At 41.0% G+C, this 24,752-nt stretch overlaps 1 protein-coding gene across 2 annotated transcripts in view; it reads left to right on the forward strand.

The window, feature by feature from the left end:
- The window catches only part of fgf14 (fibroblast growth factor 14), a 128,201-nt gene that overhangs the window by 65,450 nt on the left and 37,999 nt on the right, over positions 1-24,752 (forward strand). The window contains exons 1-3 of one of the 2 annotated variants that reach the window (XM_033987299.2): positions 3,079-3,694; positions 18,025-18,135; positions 19,333-19,436. In XM_033987299.2, the coding sequence (XP_033843190.1) occupies positions 3,502-3,694; positions 18,025-18,135; positions 19,333-19,436 (408 nt within the window). In that variant the 5' untranslated portion in view covers positions 3,079-3,501. Of the gene's footprint in view, positions 1-3,078; positions 3,695-18,024; positions 18,136-19,332; positions 19,437-24,752 lie in introns of those variants that run through there. The other variant, XM_033987298.2, reaches the window with a different exon arrangement.

The raw sequence follows: 24,752 nt of genomic DNA on the forward strand, positions 1-24,752 counted from the left end.
CTTTGAGAACAACCATTTTGTTGATGTGAGACTCTGTGAAAATAAGTCTAACACCCCTGCCCTATAGCATTGGATGCTATTGTCTTAAATATTTTAGTGTCATTACGGTAATGTGCTTACGTCGTCCTTCGAAGATGAACAATCACAGCGCAGGTGCCACTCCGATTGGTCAGTTATTCGATGCATCAAAGGAAAAATACGGATGGATATGTAAAATAAAGGTAGTTGTGTGACTGTGTACTTCCTTAAACGTGATTTTTATGGCTAAAAAAACAATAAAAGTCTATGCGAGATATACTAGTCTACAATGTGCTCAGTCCTTAAAGGGTTAAACTTGATTCGATTCCATTACAGCTGCTTTTATTTCTCAAAAACACCTTGAAAAACATGCACTGCTACCATGAACTTGCCCACCTCTCCACAGATCTGGCCTGCCTTCTCCCTAAGAACAGGTGATGGAAGTTACATAACGCACCTTTAACGTATTATTTACTCGTGTCTAATATAAACTGGCAGATTCCTCACTTTCTGATTACTTCCTCGGGCGACTATTAGCGATCTTCTTTTGTGTCGAGGCTAAACGTCTGAATGCGTTAATCCCGATGCGTTTCTCTGCTGGCACGGTTCGGAGAAAACGCGATTTGGAACAATTGAAAGTGTACCGCTTCGGGGCGCGATGTCAGGTTGAAGAAAGCCTGTTGTATCCGACAAAGGGCAGTATAAATGGGGCGTTTAGTCACAGGAACAGCTCTTGGCGGAGTGGGAGTGGGAATGGGAGCGACATGGACTCCCATACCTTCACGTGCAAGAGGAGAAAAAATGTAGGTACGTGCTGTGATGGCTTTGGGACACGGTTTGGCATAGTTTTGGCGATTTGAACTGTTTGTTGAGTCCTAAAGGTTCCAGATTGCTACGTTTGTCCCGTGTAACTTATTTTATTCTCGCGTGACATTCGCGATTCGGGGAAGCACGTTTCGGTGCGTCAAACATGTTGCAAACTTTTTAATTGGCTACGAGTTTGTTTAATGAAGTGCAAAAGGTTAAGTGGAGGAGCCAAAAAATGCAAACTAATGAATTCAGATTTTTATGTTTGTTTTCTATTATGTAAATGTAAAACGCAGGCCTTAACGAGCCGGGGACAAAACGAGGAGTTTTACTTTGTAGTGGTTTATTTTTTTGCGTTATTCGAAATGATTTTGCAGCCGATTGTTGAGTTTTCACAGTTTCGAGATTCATGATTGTTAGAAAAAACATGTACCCTTTAAATTCTACAGGCAGAATAAACAGTTTTTACTCTCGCAAGTTATGAAAAGCGCCTTTGCAGAGGTTTGGACGCTTTCCTGCTTTATATTTCAATGTTTAGACTTGTTTTTCCCTGCACTCACGCCACGTTTTTCCAGTTTTCCTCACCCGCTTTTGCACGATTTTGTATTTCGTTAGTCTATATTCATCCATTTCACATCTCCTGTTCTTCTTCTAATACTAAACCTACTCAAACGCATCGCCAGCATTCACAGTCCTGACCTCACCGCAGAATAACACGGTGCAGATGAGTGGCTATTGTTGAGCTGACAGTGTCCACTGCTGGCTGAAGCTCTTACTGCAGTGTTTCCCATCAGGGAGCGGTGTGGTGTGAGCCTCCAGACACTCACCGCTCTCTTTTCTCTCTCTCTTTCCTCTCTCTGGCCACTGCCCCATTAACACCACTGCAATAAAACACAGTGTAGCCTACAGTGCTGCTATGTGAACCCTGCTTTTCTTTGCTCGGTGTGTTTTTACGCTCCAGTGCATGGCTATTTTTCATATTTCTACGCAAATATAAAGCAACCAGGTTTAAAATAAGCCTTATACGTGTTTGTGTTCAGGTTTAAGATGATCAAAAACTGCCCCAACCCTGAGCGAGAACGCAAGATTTCCAGTTTGTCTCCCAACTGTTTAATTACATCCATAAACAGCAGATGGCTCTCTTGAGTTTTCATTTCTGTGGCTTGGTGGATGCTTGAGTTTAAATCCAGTCTGGCACAAAAACAAAACATCATTCCTTCCTGTGCACTTCTATAAGAAAGTGCAAGTGGATTTAAGCGTGGACTCTGTGGGGTGGGGTGTATATATGTGTGTGTGTGTATATGTGTGTGTGCTGTTGTAAAGGTTACTGTGGCACTGTCCATGGTGCTGAAAACAGGTCCACGTTGCAGTTTTACGCACAAAACCCCGCGCGTAAAATAAGAACAGCTCGCGTTTGTGCTGGATTCAAGTTGATATTGTTGGAAAGAGACGTACAAAGCTGTTGTGTGGATGACTGGAGGGGGACAGGGGGACTGTAGGGGGGGGGGGCATATGTGAGCTGTGGGAGGACGCGGCGACTTGTTGATGGCAGATTTGCTGATGTGGGATTTAAACAGTAGACCCCGAAACGCCAAATGCATCTTGTTATCCGTAGACTGTGAGAAAATGCGTTGTGCTCCAGCAGACTATAAAACCACCCAACAAGGCTGCTGGGTGCGTTTTATTGATAGAAACAGCTTAAGTGGCCAACTGCTTCTGGTGTCTGGAAACATCACTCAACACACGCGCTATTTCGTGCAATTACATTAAATAGTGCGAATATAACGACGCTTTTGGAGGATTTGTGGTTATTAAAGCTGGTTTGGAGCACTGTTTGATTTTGGTCACGTGTTTGTGTGTCAAATTTAGGAATATGAAAGGCACTTTAAGCTGCATCGGGTTATTGATGAGCTTGTCAATGAGTTAGGGCACCAAAGTAGACAATTTCCGGTTTTAAACACCAGTCAACCTGATCGTGCCCTTCTGTGTCTAGTCCAAACACGCTCACGCGCTCACTCCTTCCTCTTTAAACTTCAGTCCCCTCTGGCTGCAGCTGCCTCTGTCTCTGCTCTGTGCCTTCACTCCGCGGCTCGTCTTCGTAGGAGGCGCCTGTATCTCCCGCTCCCCGCGCCGTGCTCTCTCTCTCTCTTTCACACACACAGACACACACGCAGACACACAGACACGCACACACATACACGCACACGCACTGCTCTCCACACAGACTGACTGCTGCTCACACATCCCGAGCCTCGTCTGAAGCGTTAAAGAGGCGCATGCGAGGAGGACGCGCGGTGGATCATGTGAGGAGACGCCGGGTTTTGGATGTTTTTGGACGTTTTTGGACATTGGACAGTTACATGAATGTTACAGAATTTTCCTTCAGTTTTGGCATCGCCCTGACTCCGGAGACAGGAATAAGAAGCGTTTGATTTTCTCCACGATGTTGAAGACGCCGAGAGATGTCATGTAGTTGGACAAACACACGCGTTGGCTGCACAGAGCGCATCACTTTTTGACATCAGCTCCACGGAACGTTTCGCGTTCGCCACAATGGGACTGTGACCCTGGTTGTGCGCTCCCACAGGCGGCTGTTTTGTTGTTGTAGCGCCTGTGTGCGCTCCGTGCGCTCGTGCGCTCCGTGTGCGCCGGACACACGGTCACATCTCCGGGGCCATGGCCGCGGCTATAGCGAGCGGCCTCATCCGACAGAAGAGACAGGCGCGCGAACAGCACCTGGACCGACCCTCCACCAACCGCCGGAGGAAGAGTCCCAACAAGAACAAGGGTCTCTGCAATGGGAACCTAGTCGACATCTTCTCCAAAGTGCGCATCTTCGGCCTCAGGAAACGGAGACTACGAAGACAAGGTCTGGCAACTTTGGTCTTATTTGCACAGAGTCTCAGAGAAATGTGGCGATGCTGAAGTGAATCCAGTGCATCTGAAGGTGTGTTTGTGAGCGTGAGTTTACAGGAGACCCCTGTGCATAGATTGACCTTGTTAGCACATGTGTCTATTGTGGCTGCCTGCGAACAAGTGTCTGTGACAGCCTCCCCAGCTGCTGCCAGCTCCTCAACACTCACATGCAGCATTACACTGCTTTTCCATTTTAGGCGTGTTAAACACACCTACAGACAGATACAGAAACACATTAGGCTTATTAGAGGCAAGAAGTGATGTGTTTCTAAAGTGAAGCAGTTAGTATAATGCATCAGGAGTCAAGGACTTTTTCATTTCAATGTTTTATCTCATTCCACTCGTGAAAACAGTGTTTTCTCTTAAAGGATCAGAATATCACAGGTGCTTCACAGCCACAGAACAGGCCTCTAGTGTTTCAAACACTCACACAATCACTGGTAATGTATATTCCACAGGTATGGGACCTGTTGCACTAAAACACACCCACACTTTGATTAGAATCCCATGTGTGTGTTTATGGATTGTGACTGTGCCACGAGGTTCACTTTAGATCACATTATATCATAGACACATGAAATGCCCCATAGACATAACACAGACTGTCTGTGTGAAACAGGACACTACAGCCGCAGAGGACACATCTGGACGTAGGTCATTCTGGTGGCGTCATAATCGGCTATTATCCAGAGCTTCTCTGGGTTTGATGTTTATCTGCCATGAGCTGATATTATTTTTCATGCCAATCATAAAATATGAACAAAATATCTAGGTCAGTGTATGGACACAGGTCTGTGAGACGCCAGTGTCATGTCCACGCTTCTGTTTTCATATAAACAAGTGCAAGAGTCAAGTATGACCCAGGAGCCTTTAGTAAATGTTACGTGGACGGTCTGATCTGGAGAACAGCCCTGAGGTGGTGACATCAGAGCAGTGACGGCCATTTTACCGAGGAAGACAGGAAACCCCTTTGGTCTCGAACACCAGCAGCAGATGTGACCAAAAAACACCAGACATCTTTTATTTATCGAACATGTTGTTTTTATTTCTCAAAATCACCTGCATTTGTCTGAGTTGTGCGATTGTCTTATATATTTACAGCACAATAACACATTAATGGCTAATTTAATAATTTAATAATGATCTCAAATGGACACATGTTTTTGGGGGAATACGTCTTTGCTCCACGTTTCAAACACATTCAATTGATTTGTTCATTTTTGGCTAAACATAAAACCATATTCCATGACTGCTGAAATGAGTAGGTGTGTGTCTATCCCAGAATTCCCTTGGGCCCTATTGATTTTGTGAGAATAACACTAGATTAGCTATTGTCATGAGGCATAGTGGCAAAGTGGTGCTGACGTGAACGCCTTGTTTGTGCCAAAAGATGGTCAGATATGTGATGGAAAAAATCCCGTTGGACTGCCAATCATTGCACTTTTGTTTATGATCTCGTTATCAGCGAGAGGATATGAATCAGACGAGCCCAGTCCCAATCATGGCTCCTGATTACTCCTTTTCCAAAATGAAGAGCAGTCTGCTGTGTTAATTATAATGCACAGATGTGGCTCTGCTTGGGAGAACATGTGAGGGATATTTTGGAGAGGCTTTATTTGCAGAACAGCCGCTCGTTTTGAAGCAGATGCAAAGACAGTGATGAGTTTGATTGTGGGGATTCGATTTTTACTTGTAAATCCTGTTACGATGAACACAGTAACCGCGTTGAACAGAGCCGTAGACACATCCAGGCGTCATCAGAGCTGCTTTTCTGCCAATTACCTCATCAGATTAGATTATCGTGACATATATCGTTACATGTCATTAGATTGTGTTACATAGATCAGAGAGATTAGCCCGGATGACCCACTTCGTCTGTTTGTTCGCTGGTTTGGGTGTGGACCATAGACTGTGTAAAGAAGTGGACTGAGTGAGTGTGACGTCACCCACAGCGTTCAGCTCCAGTCGAATCAAGCTCATCGAGGCTAGAGCAGTTACAGCGGCGAATTTGGAGCTGATTTCCATATTTGAAATTCCGACCACGAATATCATAGCAACCAAAGAGCCAATCTGGAGTGAAGGAAACGCTGCTTCCCGCCTGCACAGCTGGTTTAGCACGGAGCTGGAGCTTTGCAACGCTGTCAATCAAACCTGTTGCTAACGCTAGCGGGAGCCAACTCGGGGAAAGAAGGCGCCTGATTTGTCTGTTATTATGTTTATGTCTGGATTTATGGACACAATAGTGAAATAAAAACGCCAGGATCATGTACAGCGAACATTTTAAGGCCAAAATTACGAGTCTGACAGCAGCAGTTATAGAGAGAGGAGCCACGTTTTTTCCAATATAAAGTGAATTGGAGCCAGAGTCGATGCAGCCAGAAGCGCGTCCGTGATCACTTCCTGTTTGGAACGCGGCGGCTAGCACGTTAGCTATGTCAATTCATATATACAGTTTATGGTCTGTGCATCATCAGACAGTATGTATTCAAGATTCAACAACAAAACAACAAAATAATGTTTAGAGCAGGGGTCTCAAACTCGCGGTCCACGGGCCAATTGCGGTCCGCAAGAGGATATTTTGTGGCCCGCAGGACAATATGAAAGTTGAATGTTAGTGTGGATTTACCATGTGTCACTCACGCTGTGTACTCCCGTCACAAAAGATTCAACAAATAACGATGTATATCCATAAAATCCACAAGAATTGGTGTATTTCCTCAAGTATGTTGAAAACAGCGATGACGTTTGAGAAAATTTTAAATACCTGATAAGCCCAGCCTCACCCAGACTCTTCCTCATGTGGCCTTCAGCTAATTTGAGTTTGAGACCCCTGGTTTAGAGCATCAAACACTGCAGAGTTTTGATGTAAAGTGCAAAACTAAAGGTGCAAAAGCTCGTGTTTTGTACTTTTGTACCAAAGGAAGATGTTATTTTTTCTGTTAGTTTTTTGATTCCCTGTCTATTTCTTAACAACATAAAACCCATAATGCTTTGAGTAGTTGCATTTCTGCTGCTTCCTGGAGTCAAAGTCTCTGTAGATTCTGTTCTTTGCTAAACTGAGGGAATGATTTTCATGTCTCTATGTTTTTATCCCGGTAATTTGCGACGCCTCATTTAGTTTAACGCTTTAGTCATGGGTGCCAGCTTCCTCTTTTACAGGTGACATTTTGGGAGACTCTCCATCATTCAAAAGAGTTTAATTGTCAATCGCCATGGCAGCAGTCCTCATTTCGCATCCTTCTGAAACTCGTAGGGTTTATGAAATGTGCGGAAAAACAAACACATAGACGTCTGACATTGTTCTCGGCTTCACACCAGTCACGCACAAGGCAACTGAGTTATTTTTGTGGTTCACATGTGTCAGGGGTGTTTAGATAAAGCTATAGTTGCACTTTTTTTTCGTGCCAGATGCCCTACCTGATGTGTTTCATGTATTCAATGGAACTCGAACCCTGTCCTGGTTAGTACTGTACTACGCCGTGTATCTTAGCTCATATTTGTCTGGTGTTTTTCGCCGCTGGTGGATATTAATGAGAAAAGATAAAAGGGGTTTCCTTCCCAGCCTCGGAAAATCCCTTCTCCCTTTTCCAGAAACATCTAAAGTGGGTCAGGCAGGCAGAGCGTCCTTGTTCCTGCGCGTATGTCCTTACCGCTCGACTTGGCTCGCCCCGAAAATGAACATCCCCACATATGACACGACACAAAATAGAAGTGGACTCAAAGGCAGCAGAAGGAAACGCTTTGTGACTGCGCCGTTTCGATTCAAAAAGGACACGCTATATTTTTTAAAGCTCGTTGTTTGCCGAGGAAACCCCCCGCTGCTGCCAAGCACTACTTCGTCTCCCTAGAAACAAAGTGGCAGAAGCAGACAGAGCTCGCCTTGTAGAAAATGCTAATATGGGTTTGATGTCGGGAGTGGGACTTAAAGGAACAAGATTGAAATAAATGAAGGTGCAAAAACCAGTTCAGATCAGGTTTAAACCATAGACTAAGCTGTAGAACTGTACCGTGCTGTGTCATCCTTAATACGCCATGACTAAGGAGCTTATAATTTGTTTCGTAAGTAACAAAAAAAAAATAAAATGTTCACTTTTTCCGGTTAGCAAAGCGAATCTCATTGTTGTCTCATTGTGTTCAGTGGTTTGCGTGTTTTTAAACCTGATGCCCTTATTTATGCAAACTCAAACTTCGGGATTTGATGAGACGTTTAAGATGATTAAGTCTCATTTTGGTTCTTTTGGATGAGCTGTTTCCGTGTAGTACCTCGTGTACCTCTTGTATCGGCCTAAATAGTTACATTTATTTTACTTTTACATAAACAGATCGATATATTGGTATTTTTTTTGGTAACAATTTCACTTTTTTGCCCATTTGTTATTGTTTAAAGACTGTTTTTTTCTATTATATTCTTTGCTAATGTGTCCGGTGCCTAATATGGTTTGGCTTAAGTATTTTTAGTAGTAGAAATAGAAAAAAAAATCTTTAACTTAGATGTATCTATTTGAAAGTTCTTCTATAATTTACTCACAAAAATCTAAGAAAAAAAAATGTACTACACATTTTTCATCCTGTAATGTTTTCATAATAAAATAAAACGTATTATGTGTCACAAAACTGACCATTTTTGGGATGTTCAAAACAGTAACAAGAGCCAGGTTTAATAAATCTCTTGGTTCTTTTTGTTGTTATTTTCAATACTAAAATATACACAGAGAGGATTTTGGATGTCGCATTTAGTATTTGAGTAAATGGCTGAAAATTGGGTTAAAAATTCTAATTTCACCTCATTTTGCAGTTAAAACTTGACTAAATCAGACTTAGATTTAGATATTCTTTTGTACGTTTAGTCAAAATCTTGTTAAGTACCAAATCGTAAAGTTTCGTGTGTGTAGGTGCTACTTTAACCCTGATCCTTATGTCCCTACGGAGGAAAACGACCTTTGAAGTTACACTGCCCCATATAACTCCGTGGAGGCAGGTTGATTAAATTAAATATTAAAACATCTTTCAAATTTTGTCGTTTCCACATGAAAGCTTGTACGCCAAGATTTGAACAGGAATGAGGGGCTTAGACATAATTTATCCCCTATTTTTAACTCCGTCCTCAGACCTAAATCAGAACAAGGAAAACAACAGTGCTAGCCAGCGTGCTAATAGGTGTGAGAGCAGCCATTAGGGGCCCGAACCATTATACAAAACATGATTCACAAACAAAAAGGCGTGTTAGCTTCAGTGTAGTTAGCTCCTCCCTTCAGACAGATATAAGACAGTGTCCAGCAGAAGACCATGAGCTGCAAAACGTCTTCACTCTAAAACAGACTATTACTACAGACACAGACAGACAGACAGACATTTTACTAATTCAAGTTACAAATATCGCATATGGATTTGCATAGATATGAAAAAATGGCTGTGTAACTCTGTATCTCCTCATAAACTCACATTTTAAGACAGTCATACCTTTTAATTTACTGTCACGGGCCACATAAAATGACGTCGCGGGCCACATTTTGCCCACGGGCCTTGAGTTTGACACACGTGTTGATAGAATTTTACATTTGCTACATGTGCTAAGAGACAAAACTGACCTGAAAACTAAAAATACCTGTAGTATCTCCCTTTATTTCTGCTTCTAAATTACCTTTCGGAGCGATTTCATTTTTTTACTGTGAGATATGGCATGTGGGAGGATTTTAACAGTTTTAAATCCACATAATAACTCTATTTCAGCGCATTAAAACAACAGAGATGGTTACGCAGACTTGTTTCCTCGCCGTGTGGTCCTCGCCTACACCTGGCTTCCTTTATGTGCGCCTAAATATTACACGCTAGGTTGATTTCTAAGAACGCGTCGCGTATAAGATCGCTGAGGGGCGTTGGCTCGTGATACCACAGGGTTCACAGTACACGGGGACCCTCTGTGTGCGCGAGAGATACTGACTGGAGCGCCCGGGGACACGGCCAACATCACATGACTGCGATGAAACAGCCAAGTTCACCTCCAAACATGGATTTACCCAGGCATCCACACAAAGGAGATTGGCTTTTCTCACAAAGCCACAAGCCAGTTATGCAGTTTTAATTATTACAGATGGCCTCCCGCTGATCTGTCGGCACAATCAATCGTACTCCCACGCTTTGTTTAAATGCTGCTTATCAAAGTCATTAATCGATTGTAGGTTAGCTCTCTGGGTGTTGTGCGCTTCTCAGGGGACGTGCGCAGTCATTAAAAATCTATGGGGTTTGTTAAGAATCAAGATGGGGTGAGTTTGGGCGGTGCAGGATGCAGCGCTCCCCCCCCCCCTCCGCCGTCTCCATCGAGTATTCAGTGTTAAAGTTAAAGATGCATAGATCATAATTTTACATGATGTTCAAGGTAAGGTGAAATATTGATCTAAAACGGCTTAATAAAATAAATAAATAAATGAATAAAATAAATAAATCCATAATTAAATAAATGAATGAATAATATAAATTAATTAATTAATGACTGAATAAATAAATAAATAAATACATAAAAAATAAAAATAAAATAAATAAATACATAAATAAATACATAAATAAAAAATAAAAATAAAATAAATAAATGAATAATATAAATACATAAATAAATGGCTGAATAATATAAATAAATGAAAAAATAAATACATGAAAATACAATTAAATTCAATTAATTAAATGAATAAATTAAAAAGTAAATACATAAATTATATTAAAATAAAAATGCAGAAATAATAAGCCCCACTTCTTCTACGATTTCTCCATAGCAACCAGTTCATTTTTATTCGTGTCTAAATTGTTGAAAAAATTGCTATGTGACATTTTTGAGCCCCACATGACCCCAAGTACTTTTATAATAACAATAAGTAAGCACAGAGCAGTGGGCGGAGATAGGGGTTAGGTGAAAACAAACACAAAACAAAAATCTCAAGCCTTGAATGCAGCGAATTTAGCATAAATCTGTTGATGTGTCATGTTGTAATGCTGTAAATGCATCAAAAACAGACCTGGAGTTGTGTTTTGTTTCATTTACACGTTTGAGTAACACTTTATTATTAGTCTGTCGACATCTCCAAACCTCAAAATGCTCTGTTCCACCTTGTGATGTCATGACGAAGTGGTAGTTTTCAAGTTAACAGCTCCTTTTACCTTTAGTTCACTACAGATTTGCAATTCTAGGGCTGAAACCATCCAAATGATTCTAGTAAAGGCGTATGGAGTTTAAAAACACAGTGGAGCACTTCCTGTATTACCACATGATGACATCACAAGGTGGAAAACAGTGAACTCAGCCTAAATATGCAGGGTTTGTGTGTTAAACATGTGAGAATGAAACAAAACACAACTTCAGGTCTGTTTGTGATGAGGAAATGACATTATAACATAGATCAGAGGATAGTGTAATACGGGCCCTTTAAGTTTATTGTCACAAAACACAAATATAAATCATTCAAAATATAATCAGCTCCATTCAAACCATGAAAACACCTCTTTGTTTATCTGAGCAGGTTAAAACAGTCGATCTCGCAGTCAGCCGTGGACATGTGAAGAGCTAACGTATGTCCCAGCTGTTTTTCAGGCCAGTCATAGCCATGTCAAAGAGAGGATTGGTTTGGCTCTGAGCGAGGGGTTGGAACTTGTAAAAACGGGTCTCTCTAATCTATTTAGATACAACCACGTCTCCAGTCTGGAGGACAAGAGTGACCAAGCAGAGACGAGGAAGGACACAGGCAGGGTCAGATGTGTTCAGGATGAAATCAGCTCGGCGCTATTTTGGAAACATAAAAGTGGCGTATGACTTGATGATTTTTGTGATCGTCTAATTTTGACTTAATTTGGTGGGATTATAATTATTTTAAGTATAAATTCTAGCTTTGTACAAATCAAGAAGCAATTTGCCTTGAGGAAAAGTTGAAAAAAAAGTGTTGGAAATCCGCTGCGTTTCAAACAGGAAGTGATCATGTGTGCGCTTCTGGCTCCGTCGACTCTGGCTCCAATTCACTTTCTATTGAAAAACTGTGGCCCCTCTCTCTGTAACTGCTGCTGTCAGACTCGTCATTTTGGTTTTAAAATGTTCGTATTCACCCGCTCTACGTGATCCCGGGGTCTGTTAGCCTCGACGAGCTTTGACTAGAGCCGAACGCTGTGGGTGATGTCGCACGTCTTTATACAGTCTATGCATCACACTGGGAAAGTTCTGTCCAAAAGTTCAGCACGATTTACAAGTAAGAAACACATTTTTTTCTGATCCTTTAAACATGATTTCAGCAAAGTAAATGTGTTTTCTTACATTTATATTTGTCAGATCATCATTTCTGTGACATTAGAGGAGCGTTGCTAGGTAACAGCTGTGGAATTCCCTGGTGTGATGTCACGCTTTACAACCAGGAAGTCAAATTTTAAGCCAAAAAAATCACCAAATTGGGAAAATGAGTGTGAATGTTCTTTTCAAAAATCTCTGTTTTAGTAAAATGAGTAGTCTAACGGGTCATAGGCACTTCCATAAACCGTAAAGTGCGAATGTGGTGCAGTAGTTAAGATTTAAGACTCGCTTTACAACAAAAGGGTCTTGGGTTCGATTCCCATATCTTTAGGTGTCGTCTGGGTGCTCCTCAAAGCTTCCCACCTCCACCATTTTATTGTACCCTTCAAAATCTACAGGCAAATGAAACACAAACACAATGTAGCTGTTTCTGGTGGAGGTGCTTGTCTGCAATGTTCCTCAGTATGGCATTAAATTATTAGATTACGAGTGTTACAAAATGTTAAAAAGCAGCTAGTGGTTTTCAGATTCTAGGATGTGATTTCCCTACTGATTACACTGCACTTTGCCGTGAAATATACAGAAAGTGAACGCACAAATACTGGATCTGATCAGTTACATTTGTTATTTAACCCCAGACTCGCCTTTATTTCAACAAATAGCTGCATTTTTACCATCCGAAACAAAGCGATATCTTGAAAAACCTTCATTCTTCCCGTGAAAGAAGACACCTCTACACTAAGGAGGCAATAAAAACCAAAATATCGGCAAGTCTCTTTGTTTAAAATCATTGTTATGTTGTAGCATTAGCTAAAAAACAAAGGAAACTACATAGACCATGATCCTTTGCTCCATTTCAGCACAGACTATATGAAAAAATAACTGTTACTAAGCACTTTTAAACCTTAGTTCTTTTGATTATGACAGAAACAAAGTGTTGTGGGACATTTGAAAGGAAAAAAAGTTGCATATTCACATTTTTGTTACCTCATAATAAAAATTATACCAGATCGTGAGATTATGATATCGTTACAACTCGACTCTACACAAATCTGACCTGTAACTTGTGCTGGTGGATAAGATAATTTTAATGCCGTGATGCGGAACCGTCTTGACAAAAGCAAACACATCTCCATGGAGACGAGCAAGAAGCATATAGTCCACAAGAAATGGTCCATAGTGCACCTTTAAACAAAAAACATGCAGCAAAGAATCATTTCATGTTTAGATGATGTTGATAAATTTATTTTTTTTGCCGAATGATAATAACATTTGCCCCTAAACCAGAAGATCTTTCTGTCAGTCCAATGAGGTTCATCTCATCTTCCATTTTCCAGACCAAGGTTCAGTTTGTTTTCATCCCTGACAGTTTGGACAGAGCGGTCACGTGATGTTGCTGTCAGTGTCCGTTTAGTTGATTTAAAAGGGTTTTGACGCTGTCTTTTTACCGGTAGGGGCAGGACGACAGCGCCATCTGCAGTCCGACTTCTTCAGGACAGTATCCCAGGTGTGCGAGAGTAAAAAGGCCCCCTCGTCCCGGTTTAAAGTCCGTATTTGGATCGGCGATTATGTTTACTGTCCTCTGTCCCGATAACGTTTGCTCCGTCCCAGTCCATAGTGCGTTTCTCACTTTTTTAAACACGCAGCAACATCACGTGACCATTGTTGAGGAAACCGTTCGTGAGCAGTCGAAACCGTCAGAAAAGAAAACAAACTATGCCTTGATCTGGACAAAGCATCTAAAAGGAATTTACAATTTCGTTATGAACTCAAAATCCCGTTTCTTTTCGCCGTCACGTGTGTTTCCGTACATCCAAACCCTTTCCACTTTCGCACACCGCACTCTGCTTTATTTCAACTGCACGTCATTGTAATGCAAAAAAGATTCTGCCATTTTACTGTCAGGCGGCTCCACACTTACCTCTGCCACTCTGACAGTCAAATTCTTCTTTAAGCTCCGGTTTTTCAGGAGCCGACAAAGCGCTTGCTCCATCTCTGCACTCGTTTTTTTTTTAATATAAGGACAAGTCTACTGCGGACACACGGAGATCCGAGATGTATTTTTTATTCTTTCTGGACAGCGGCAGTGAGAGGCCATCAGAGTCCTTTCAAAAGTGACTTGCCTTGAGCGGTACAGCATGCCCTCATGAAGACCTTTCCCGTTTTCCTCTGAGTCCCCATCCTCCGTCTCCGTCTTTCTCTCTCTTTCTCCGGTCTCTCTCTTTCACTCACACACACACGCATAAGTGGACGCGCACAGCAGCTTAGGCTCAGGTGAAGTTGATTGTTCACTTCCCTCAGGCTTTCTTAGAGTGGAATCGGCTGTGATGGCTGTCTCTATGATAATGTTGATGATGGCTGACCCCTGCGATGTCCTGCACACACACGCTATTCACATTATTCCACGGATTGGGGGCATAAGCGGAACGTCCAGCAGGTTTGGACAGTCGTAATACTGGTCAACAGATGCTGGGATGCAAATTGTTGTAATGTTCGCAATTCGAAAGCCGTAGAGTTTCACCGCGTCACTTAAATGTTATCATCCGCAAAGCACAACCTGTTAACCTTCTACAAACACGATCTGAAAATACGAGTCTCTTTTAAACGGTTACTTAACGTGAACAGGTTTTTTTTTAAAGAACTGAACCTTTTTCTTTGTAATTTGTATGCATTTTTATACTGATTTACACCGAACCAACAACAAGAGTCATCTCAAAAGCAGAGCAAGCGACAAGACTGAGCAATTTGTGCAGAAAAAAACAAAACATATTTGGCATCATAATAGCAGTTCATTGTATTAATTATTACTATTATTGTTATTGTAGCTCAATGTTGTATTTCGATTTCCATAATTCCAAAGGGTAAACACTCTCCCACTCTCAGTTTGAACCATTTTAAACAGATCTGAGCCTTAGTCTCTTCTCTCTGGGATTAGTTTGTAGATAAAATTAGTTTTCACGTTGGTTTCTGTCATATAAATAAATAAATACACAAAGAGCCAGTCGTGTCAACGGCTCTCTGAAATGAATGGATCCAAAAGATTCGGATCCCATAAAACAGCGGAAAGTTGCATCACTAGAAAATGCATGTGCTTCTGTGTCAGTTTAGTTATAATTCCCTCAAATATTAACACTAAAAGTTTGCGTTGTGCACTGAATTTAGAGGTTTTTTTTGTTTGAAGATAAGATATAAAAAGAATGCTAGAAAAAAACAAGTGCTTAAGCTTAAATGTGCATAAATTTGATGAGTCTCCGAAAAAAATGAAACCAAATTGTCCCAGAAGCCGTCTAGATCACATGTGTCAAACTCAAGGCCTGTGGGCCAAATGTGGCCCACCACGTCATTTTATGTGGCCCACGACAAAATAAATTAAAAGGTATGACTGTCTTAAAATATGAGTTTATCAGGAGATACACAGTTACACAGACATTTTTTCATATCTAAATCCATATGCAATAACTGTAACTTGAATAAGTAACAAATATAGAAACGGTTAATTAACTAGATTAAAAAGTAGTTGCATTTATTTTACATTACATTGGGTTACATTTAGTTACATTTATCTTACAGTTACATCCGGCCCTTTGAGAGCAACCATTTTGTTGACGTGGCCCTCTGTGAAAGTGAGTTTGACACCTCTGGTCTGGATGAAGATAAAAAAGGATGTAAAGAACGAGAACATGAAGCTGGTGTGAGAGAAGAGGAGAGTGTTGAAGTGCTGAGGATGTTGTTATGTGTAGCTATATTCTCATATTCTGGTACAGTTACTTTTTCACGTGGCAGTATTACTTTTCTAAAATCAAAGAAATACATTGCGGCACTTGATCACACACTTTTGGCTTCAAACTGCACCATTTTAGTAAAGACAATCGACCTCACCTCTGCAACGATGAGGCACGGGCCGTTTTACTTTCTCTAATTAGTGATAAATAAATGTATAACAACAAAACAAAGTCGGTTTTTAATCCTATGCCATGTTTTTACTCTATAATTTAAAGACATCTGTATAATCCCTCAATCATCCAGGTAAGATAAATTCTGTCTAGTGCTAGCCTGTGTGCTAATGGTCAGAATGCTAATAGGTGTGAGAACAGCCATTAAGGGCCTGAACGGTTATGCAAAATATGACTCAGGCACAGTTCACACTTAGCGTAGTTGATTAGACCTAGCCAACAAACACAAGCTGTAAACAAAGACGTGTGTTAGCTTCGGTGTAGTTAGCTCCTCCCCTTTCAGACAGACATAAGGCAGTGTCCAGCAGTAATCTGACCAGAACTTGGACGAGCAAACGTCTGGTCAAATGTCTTCACTCTAAGACTTTTGTTCAGTTGACAGAATTACACTTTTCTTACGCAACTCCACATAAAATCACTCTAAATAACCAGAATACAGTGCTCTGATGGGACAACGTATCAGAAAATGTTACAAAATCCATTTTAACGCCGCAAATAACTAAATATATACAAGCATTCGTCTCCTCTCTGGACATGTAGCTCCTCCTGTAGTGGTCCCCTGTCACCGTGTTGGGTCAGCAGTGACGGAGCACGCTCACTGCTGCCCCCCGACACGCCGAGGATCCACAGAGGGTGCTATTGGGTTCATTATGGGAGTCAGGCAACCACGGATTAATTCTGCTGCCGATAATTGGATGGCCTGTTTCTGAGCAGGGCACGGCTTATGTGTCTGGAAAGTCAGCTGTTGGGAATTGACTGGGAAAATGCTAAGAAGTTTGTGAAGCATCCCGTGTGTTTCATAGGAGCGAAGACGCGTTGTCATATGGAGATCTGCCGCTTGGATTTTAACAATAGAATGTCACTAGATTGGCGTTATTATGTAAAGTTAAGCTGTTATATTACACCTGATCCCTTGGCAAGTGTGTAAACCATCCCTGATCCCTTATGGTTATCTTTATTTATGCCTTTATTATTTACGTTATTCACAAGACTTTCTCTTTTCTTTAACCATAATTTCTTAAAACACTCAAAACGCAATATTTTCAGCTGCCCCGGGACAATTTGATGAGATATACACCATATAAGCAGTGTTGGAAAGTAACTGGATTCTGGTACAGTTACTTTTTCATTTGGTGGTACTTGGAGTGCAGTTATTTTTCATAAATTGAAGAAATACATTACGGTACAGTGGTCCCTTGTTTATCGCGGGGGTTACGTTCTAGAAATAACCTGCAATAGGCGAAATCTGCGCAGTATCAGCTTTATTTTTTACAATTATTCGATATGTTTTTGGCCACACACTTTATACACTTTTCTCACACAGGCGTTAACATTTTCTCACATTTCTCTCTCGTTTAAACTCTCTCAAAGTTCAAACCTTCGTAGGCGTCTTTGTCGGTGCAGAACGTTTCATCGACATTGCGGGTTTTGTCGGGGAGAAAACAAATAGCAAACGTACAGCACTTCAGAGTCACACTGCGATACAACGTTTATGTAAATTTGTCTGAACACATTCTGTACTGTACAGGAGACACGGCACGGAGGAGACTGATGGACAATGGTCTACAGTCCAACAGCCAATCAGGACAAAGAACACAATGCACTTTCTAACGCTGTAAAAAAACATGTAAAGTTGCACTAAAAAAATCCACAAAACAGCGAGGCCAAAGATGAACCATGATATAGTGAGGGACAACTGTATTTGATCGTATAATTTAGGCTTGGAACTGCATAGCATCAGTGAAAAAAAAAAACAAAGCTGCTTTAAATCCTGTGTTGCGTCTTTACACTATAATTTAAATACAACTCGATGCAAAGATCTTCTAAGCACTCAGAATACTGTACTCTGATTGGACCATGCACAAATACATTTTACATTTGCAAACTTTTCTTCCCCTCGCTGCACATAAGAGTGTTGACAGCTTATAACGCCATTTTGTTTTTTGAGTCAAACTGTCTCACACGTTTTGCACAGGATCACGTCTGAACTTGCGATTGTATTTATAAATTCTCCAGTTTTCCCGTACACTGATATCTTTTCTGCTTTTTCTGGTTTCTCTGTTTCAGATCCCCAGCTCAAGGGTATAGTAACCAGGTTATATTGCAGGCAGGGCTACTACTTGCAAATGAACCCCGATGGCTCGCTTGATGGGACCAAGGATGACAGCAGTAATTCCTGTAAGTACCACAACAGATGGCCCTTATCTGCGCACATTACACTGTACGGAAATGCAGGCTGATTGGATAATTGTATAGGTTGCTTCTTCGTCTTCTTCGTCTACTCTCATTTCAGTAGTTTTCATTTTGCTAACCAATGTAGAGCTAGCAAAAAGCATGGACCGATGGAGCTAATAGGAGCACTCTACTTGAAGAGCTGCCCACATGGTTTCATTCACACACTGTTGCAGACGGAGGTGAAGCGTTCTAGTCCAAGGTTAGCGTTCATTCACGGACCTCTTTACCCATCGTCTCTGGAAGAAAATCTCGAATGAGTCATCTCATTCTCGTCTCGTCCGTGTGAGAGAACTGGACCAGAAAACAGCGAGCTTAACACGCAGGGAAACGGTATTATTAGCTTGTTCTGGCAGAGCTCCCTTATAGCGCTTCAGGCTAGCTGGTTAATTTGATTCCAATACTGGGCGCTAACGTCGGCCTGACACTTAGCATTGTGTCACCCGGCGCTGTCACAGAGAGGAGATGTCACATTTGATTGGGTAAGAAATGATTTATTTAAAACTATGGCAATAATAGAAGCTAGCCTGAATGCATGGGGTAAAACAGGCTTTCAAAATTGTGGATTTATCTCCGAGCCCTGGTTGCGTAGACGAATTCTTTTCCAGCTTTCCCTCTGGCTCTGCACCTGCCAATACCAATTACTTCCAGGGTCAACGGAGGTCGTCAAAGAGCGCTTCAAGACACTATAACATGTACTTAAAAGGAGAGCGTGGTTGTGTTGTGAATAAACAATTGTCAATCATAGCCGCGGCGTTCGAAATAGATCATGAGCGCGCTTCCGGCTCCATCGACTCTGGCTTCAATTCACTTTGTATTGAAACACCGTCACCCATCTTTCTGTAACCGCTTCTGTCAGGCTTGTCATTTTGGTCTTAAAATGTTCGAATTAACCCGCTCTACATTTAATTTCGCTATTGTCGCAGTGAAAACGTTGGCGTCTTGAAAATAAGCGATTAAAGATGCACGAATCGCTCCAAATGCAACTTCGAGGAACTTCGTGAAGGAAACAAGTAAAGCTCTGTAAAGTTTTGCAGAATAGGTCTGATCTAACAGAAATAAACTTCATTCAGTTGACGTATCATTAGGCTTGCATTCAAATCTACCATTGTGTGATTTTCTCTGTATCTCTGTGTTTTTCAGCTTTGTTCAATCTTATTCCTGTGGGCCTCCGAGTCGTCGCCATTCAGTCCGTGAAGACAGGGTTATACATCGCAATGAACGGGGAGGGCCACCTGTACACATCCGTAAGCTCTGTCATTCACTATTTACCAGCGTTATAGCAAACACCAAACTGTTCCAATGCAGCTTTAAACAAATATGGCTCTGTACGTGAATGTGGCAGACGCACATCACAGCTTCATAGTGCCCACGGAGCACGCTCGCATATTTACCACATTTGCCACTGGATAATTGCATTTTTCTAAAGGTTAGGGATCCCATTAAACACAAACTTCTGCATATACATTTCAGCTTGTCGAGTCACACACCCCCAGAGTTTTCCTCCATATTGGAATATCATTTATTTCAGGTGACAGAAATGAGCACATCTTGTTCAGTGATGTGCTGTTTTGCTTCTGCATAAAAGATTACACATATAAATTGTTTGGTTTATATAGATGTAAAATCCCTTCTGGGTAATTTGGCAGGGAGTTGCATAGACCCAGTCACTCATGTCTCTGTTTTAATAGACCCACCAGCAATGTTTTTTCAGTGGTTAAGACACTGAAGAGTTTTGTTATATGCTAAAAAATACTATTGAAACAAACATTTGAGCAAGTATTGATACTGAAATGCATCTTAATCATAAATAGGACCACATTTTTACGTTTTTAAACTATAACACCACATGCAAATGCTTCAAAAAATATCATTGTGGAAGAGAAATCCATATTAACTTTGTCATTTTCATCATTACAACACTTAAATAGACCCAAAACTGAAAAGTAGGGGATTCAAAATGGCCGATGTTTTTAGTTCTTTAAAACATATTGGCTACTTTAGTGTTTTCTAAGCACTAAACACTCTCAACAGAGATACCCCCTTTAACTAATTCCCCTTGCGGATCTTTAAAATCGGTCTAAGTTCCTTGGCAAGTGGGGTCTTCTCACTCACGGCGTGCCTGGAGCCAATCAGATCTCCGAGCAGCAGGACTCGGAGAAGGTGCGGAGCTGTTTGTGAGACAGGAGCATAGATCAGTGTGTGTCTCAGCTCCCCTAACTGTCCTTATGCTCCTAATCCTCCCAGCGCAGACCACGAATCGCTACCTCCATTTGTTATCATGAAGGCTGCTCTCTCCACAATGCACCCTTGTTCCTGTGCAACACTCTACCACTTCATCACAGCGGGACTTAAGCTCCAAACGCAGCACATGTAACGAGGATTCAGTGTGTTTTGTGTTTGTACACTAAGATTCCAGTACTATGTTTTTATTGTGTGGTTTCTATGAGCTATTCACTGATGTTACAAGTTTATTTTGATTTGAGAAATATATTTATAATTTGTCGTCCATGATCTTGTCTCTACTCGCTGGTGGTGGTCAATTTTAAAGGTTCACACTTTCTTGTCTACATGGAGATAAGTTTGACAGTATTTCTTTCTTTCTTTCTTTATTTATTTATTTAGTTATTTGATTGGGACAATGCATGGTAATGAACAGATATGATACAACATGAAGGTAAACACACCGGATTAATGCGAAAGGTTCATTTCTATCCATTGTCCCAAGGGCTGGTGTTACAAAAGAGCCAAAATAATAATAATAATAATAATAAAAAACTATACTACACTCATTGCACATTTCATTCATGGCACATTTCATTCATTGCACAGTTCCCAAAATTGCACATTCCACTCATTGCACATTCCATTCATTGCACAGTTCCCAAAATTGCACATTCCACTCATTGCACATTTCCCGTAGTTGCACATTACACTCATTGCAGTTCCCATAATTGCACCGTCCAAAATATTGCACATTCCATACATTGCACAGTTCCCATTATTTCAGTCAGTTTGGCGACACATTCATGACATTTTAGACCCGCCCCCTTCATATTTTGCTCATAAACACAAATATGTCTCTATAGCAGTTAAACTCACATTGCCACTATAGATGACAATGACTTTAATGTGTGTATTATGTGTGTATAATGTGTGTATAATGTGTGTATATACATGTGTGTAGAGGTGACCTTGATCACAGTAGCATGTGTAGCGCAGCCTGTATGTGGACACAGCTATTACATCTCCATGGAGACGAGCAGGTGGCGGACACAGATCCAGAAAAGTTACATAGCACAGATTTGAGTTAAAATACATAAGATCAGTACAATGTAAATATAATGACTTTAAAATAGATTTGCTTTTTCTTTTTGGATCTTGTTCCGCCAGAGTTTCACTGATAAACTGATGATTAAGTAATACAAATACCTGAGTCATGTAAGAAGAAGTAAAGATGATTTGATTGGCAGTTCGTACCTTCCCACACTGTGTGAAATGGCTGGTTAAAACAATGGCGTGTCTGGGTCCGTGCTGTACACTGGAGGTACACAGTGATCTTCAAGTGTTCTCCATTTGCAGCTTGTGTCTGTGCTAATGGACAGAGTACTTTTAAATCTGTCCGCCCCCACAGAGGTCTCTGCTCAGAGTTTCTCTCTGTGTGAATTAGCTCCATAATGGCAGCCTTGTACAATGTTCTTCATCCTCCTCTCTCTCTCCTCTGCCTCTTGTCGTTTGCCTGAGCAGGTACAAGCACTCCTGCAATTACCCAGTGTTCCTATTCAAATGAAAGTCTGGCGATCGGCCTTTTTCACCATTTCGATGTTTTTGATTATAGAGCACTTGCTTTTTACGTTCGTTGCCGAGAATGTCACAAAAATGTTTTTTATAAAACGTGTTGCTCTTAATGTGTGCGCAAACTTTCTCCTGTAATCTGTTAGTTTTCTTCTTCTTCTTACAATGTGCAGCTGGTAGTTTAGCTGATGATGTGTGGCCTTAAATGAAATGTAGGGTTTTTAAGGGATGCACCCATCCAGACATCTCAGGTCCAGTACTGATTTTGATATTTTAGCTTTAAGAATCTGCTGATACCTGATCACAAACGATACCAGAACATAGACTGAAAACTGCACTTATTTATGTTAAACTAAAATAAAATGAGACAAAACTGATCCAAATGTTTTATGTAGCTGTAATTTATCTCAACTAACCACCACAGACTGTACATATAAATGGACATATCTAAACATACACAAACCGTTTGATTGTGTCTTGATGGAAGATAGAGGTGGGACTTGACAACTTTTCTTCTTCCCATTCCTTTTCGAGCTTGTATAAGAACATTTTATGAGATGCGCTTTAGGTGTACCTGTGCTCGAAATAAATAAAATAATAAAAAAATTAAAACTGCTACATGCCACGTTCCAAATAGGAAGTGATCGTGGGCGCACTTCTGGCTCCATCTACTCTAATTCAGCTCCAATTCACTTTATATTAGTAAACTGTGGCCCCTGTAACTGCTGCTGTCAGACTCGTCGTCTTTTGAATTTTGCTACGTCGTAAAATGTGGGTATGGCCCGCCTCCAAAGTATTAAATTGCGCGTACCTCAAACCTATACATTTTGTGCACAGTGATGATCTGAGCGTCATGATGTACAATTTAGCTGAGACATTAAATTGAGACTTCAAATTGAATAAAAAAATTACTTTGTCACAAACGTTTCAAATTTGGCATGGACATCCGACTTGCCATTCTGAACAAAAAAGCCAATGAGAATATACCTCTATTTTTAATCGTGCTGCCATGGCAACATCCAACATTTCTCATTGAAATACATGGGTTTTGTTTACCTGGCATAGAAAAAAAAATTCACTGAAAAAAAAAATCGAAATTTGGTACATATATTCCAAACATCATACTGATCAAAAAAGCCAATGAAGGCATACCTCTATTTCCAACCGTGCAAATGTGAGAATATCATAAATGAAATGAGTAGAGTAGTAACAATTAGACGCTGATTTTGGGGGGAGGGGCAGTGTTGGCGGGAACACGTGACAGGATCTTCACGGTGGCACGTACACCGCGGTCACAAGGGGTGGCGAGGACCTTTATCACTCCTCACAGTTTTAATTTTGGTCTTAAAACCAGTCGGACCAGCGCTGCACGCGGGAAGTGGTTTTACCTTCAATATCCTCGCTCCAGATTGGCTCTTTGGTCACTATGATAGTCGTGGTCGGAATAACTAATATGAAACTTGTCTTCAGATTGACCCCTGTAACTGTTAACCTCGATGAGCTTCATTTAACTCACTTAGTCCACTGTTTTATACAACCTACGGTAACCACAGAACTACTTTGTGTAAATAAAAGTTTAAACATTATAAGATCCAAAAGCAGTATCCCTAGTTTTTTGTTTTTAAGTAACAAACATCACTTCACTATCTTAAATCCTGTATATTCTTACTGACAAAGACGAGGACAAACATGGAACATTTGAGAAGTATTAGTAGTTACGTTTAGTTCCCTGTGAAATCACGACTGTAGAATTGGCAATGGACAAGAATATCAACATATATTTATGAGAACACTAACTCCAGCAAAGATCGCTCCCTAAATTTGACTGTTTTACTGATTACTTTCTGGCAACACATCTCAGAATACGTTGCTATTTCTTACATACATCCTCAATCCTCATATACACAGCCTGTTTTGTAACTTATTATGAAGTGAAAGTAGATTTATCTCGAGACACTGCGTCTTAGTGAAATCCAATAGCTTCCCCTCCCGAGCTCAGTCTGTCCCACTCGTATTTAAACAGAATCAAAACAGCTTTCAGAAAATGCCTGGGAAGCCTGCAGACTTCTCAAAGACCATCATATTCCTTTATGTCAGCCACCCCAAAGGCATGGCGTGTGGCTCAAATACTGCGATACCATCAAAGTGCTAACACAAAGCACCGCACTGAATAAAGCAGGAGTCCGGCCCTTTTACACTGCTTTTCAATCTGACCCCTTTATATCCGAGCCAATAATGTCGCGGCTAATTTCTGCTGCGGGCTGCTCCCAGAACGGAGACTCTTTTTTGGAGAATTGTAATAACGAGGCAGGGAATCTCACCACCGGCTTGTCTCTAGATAAATGTGTTGGAACTTGTTATGCAAAACAGACAAATTGAATGAGATAAAACATGAAATCCTCAATTATACTGTTGGGAGTTTGATATGGAAACTCCCCCCAAAGCAAACTAGGAAGTTGGAGATTGTACAGTGAGGATGATGAAACGGTGCTGCCACAAAACGCAATTTCCGTGAGCTCATTTTCATTCTTACTACTCTAGTGTTCTACATCTCTGATATGGTTAGGAGTAGTTATCAGAGTGTCTCAGTGTGCCAGAGGATTAGCAACATTTGAAGAGGTGCAGTGTCCTTAGATTTGTTGGGGGACTATTTTTGGCAGCGGAAGACATAAGCCGTCCCTCAACCGTAGTGTGCCATTCAAATATGTATGAAAGCTCCGGGGGACTGGTGAGGACATGTTTAGTTGGCATTCATTTATGAAAATCCA

The sequence above is a fragment of the Periophthalmus magnuspinnatus genome, chromosome 21 (assembly GCF_009829125.3).
Source record: "Periophthalmus magnuspinnatus isolate fPerMag1 chromosome 21, fPerMag1.2.pri, whole genome shotgun sequence".
Taxonomy (NCBI): Eukaryota; Metazoa; Chordata; class Actinopteri; order Gobiiformes; family Gobiidae; genus Periophthalmus; species Periophthalmus magnuspinnatus.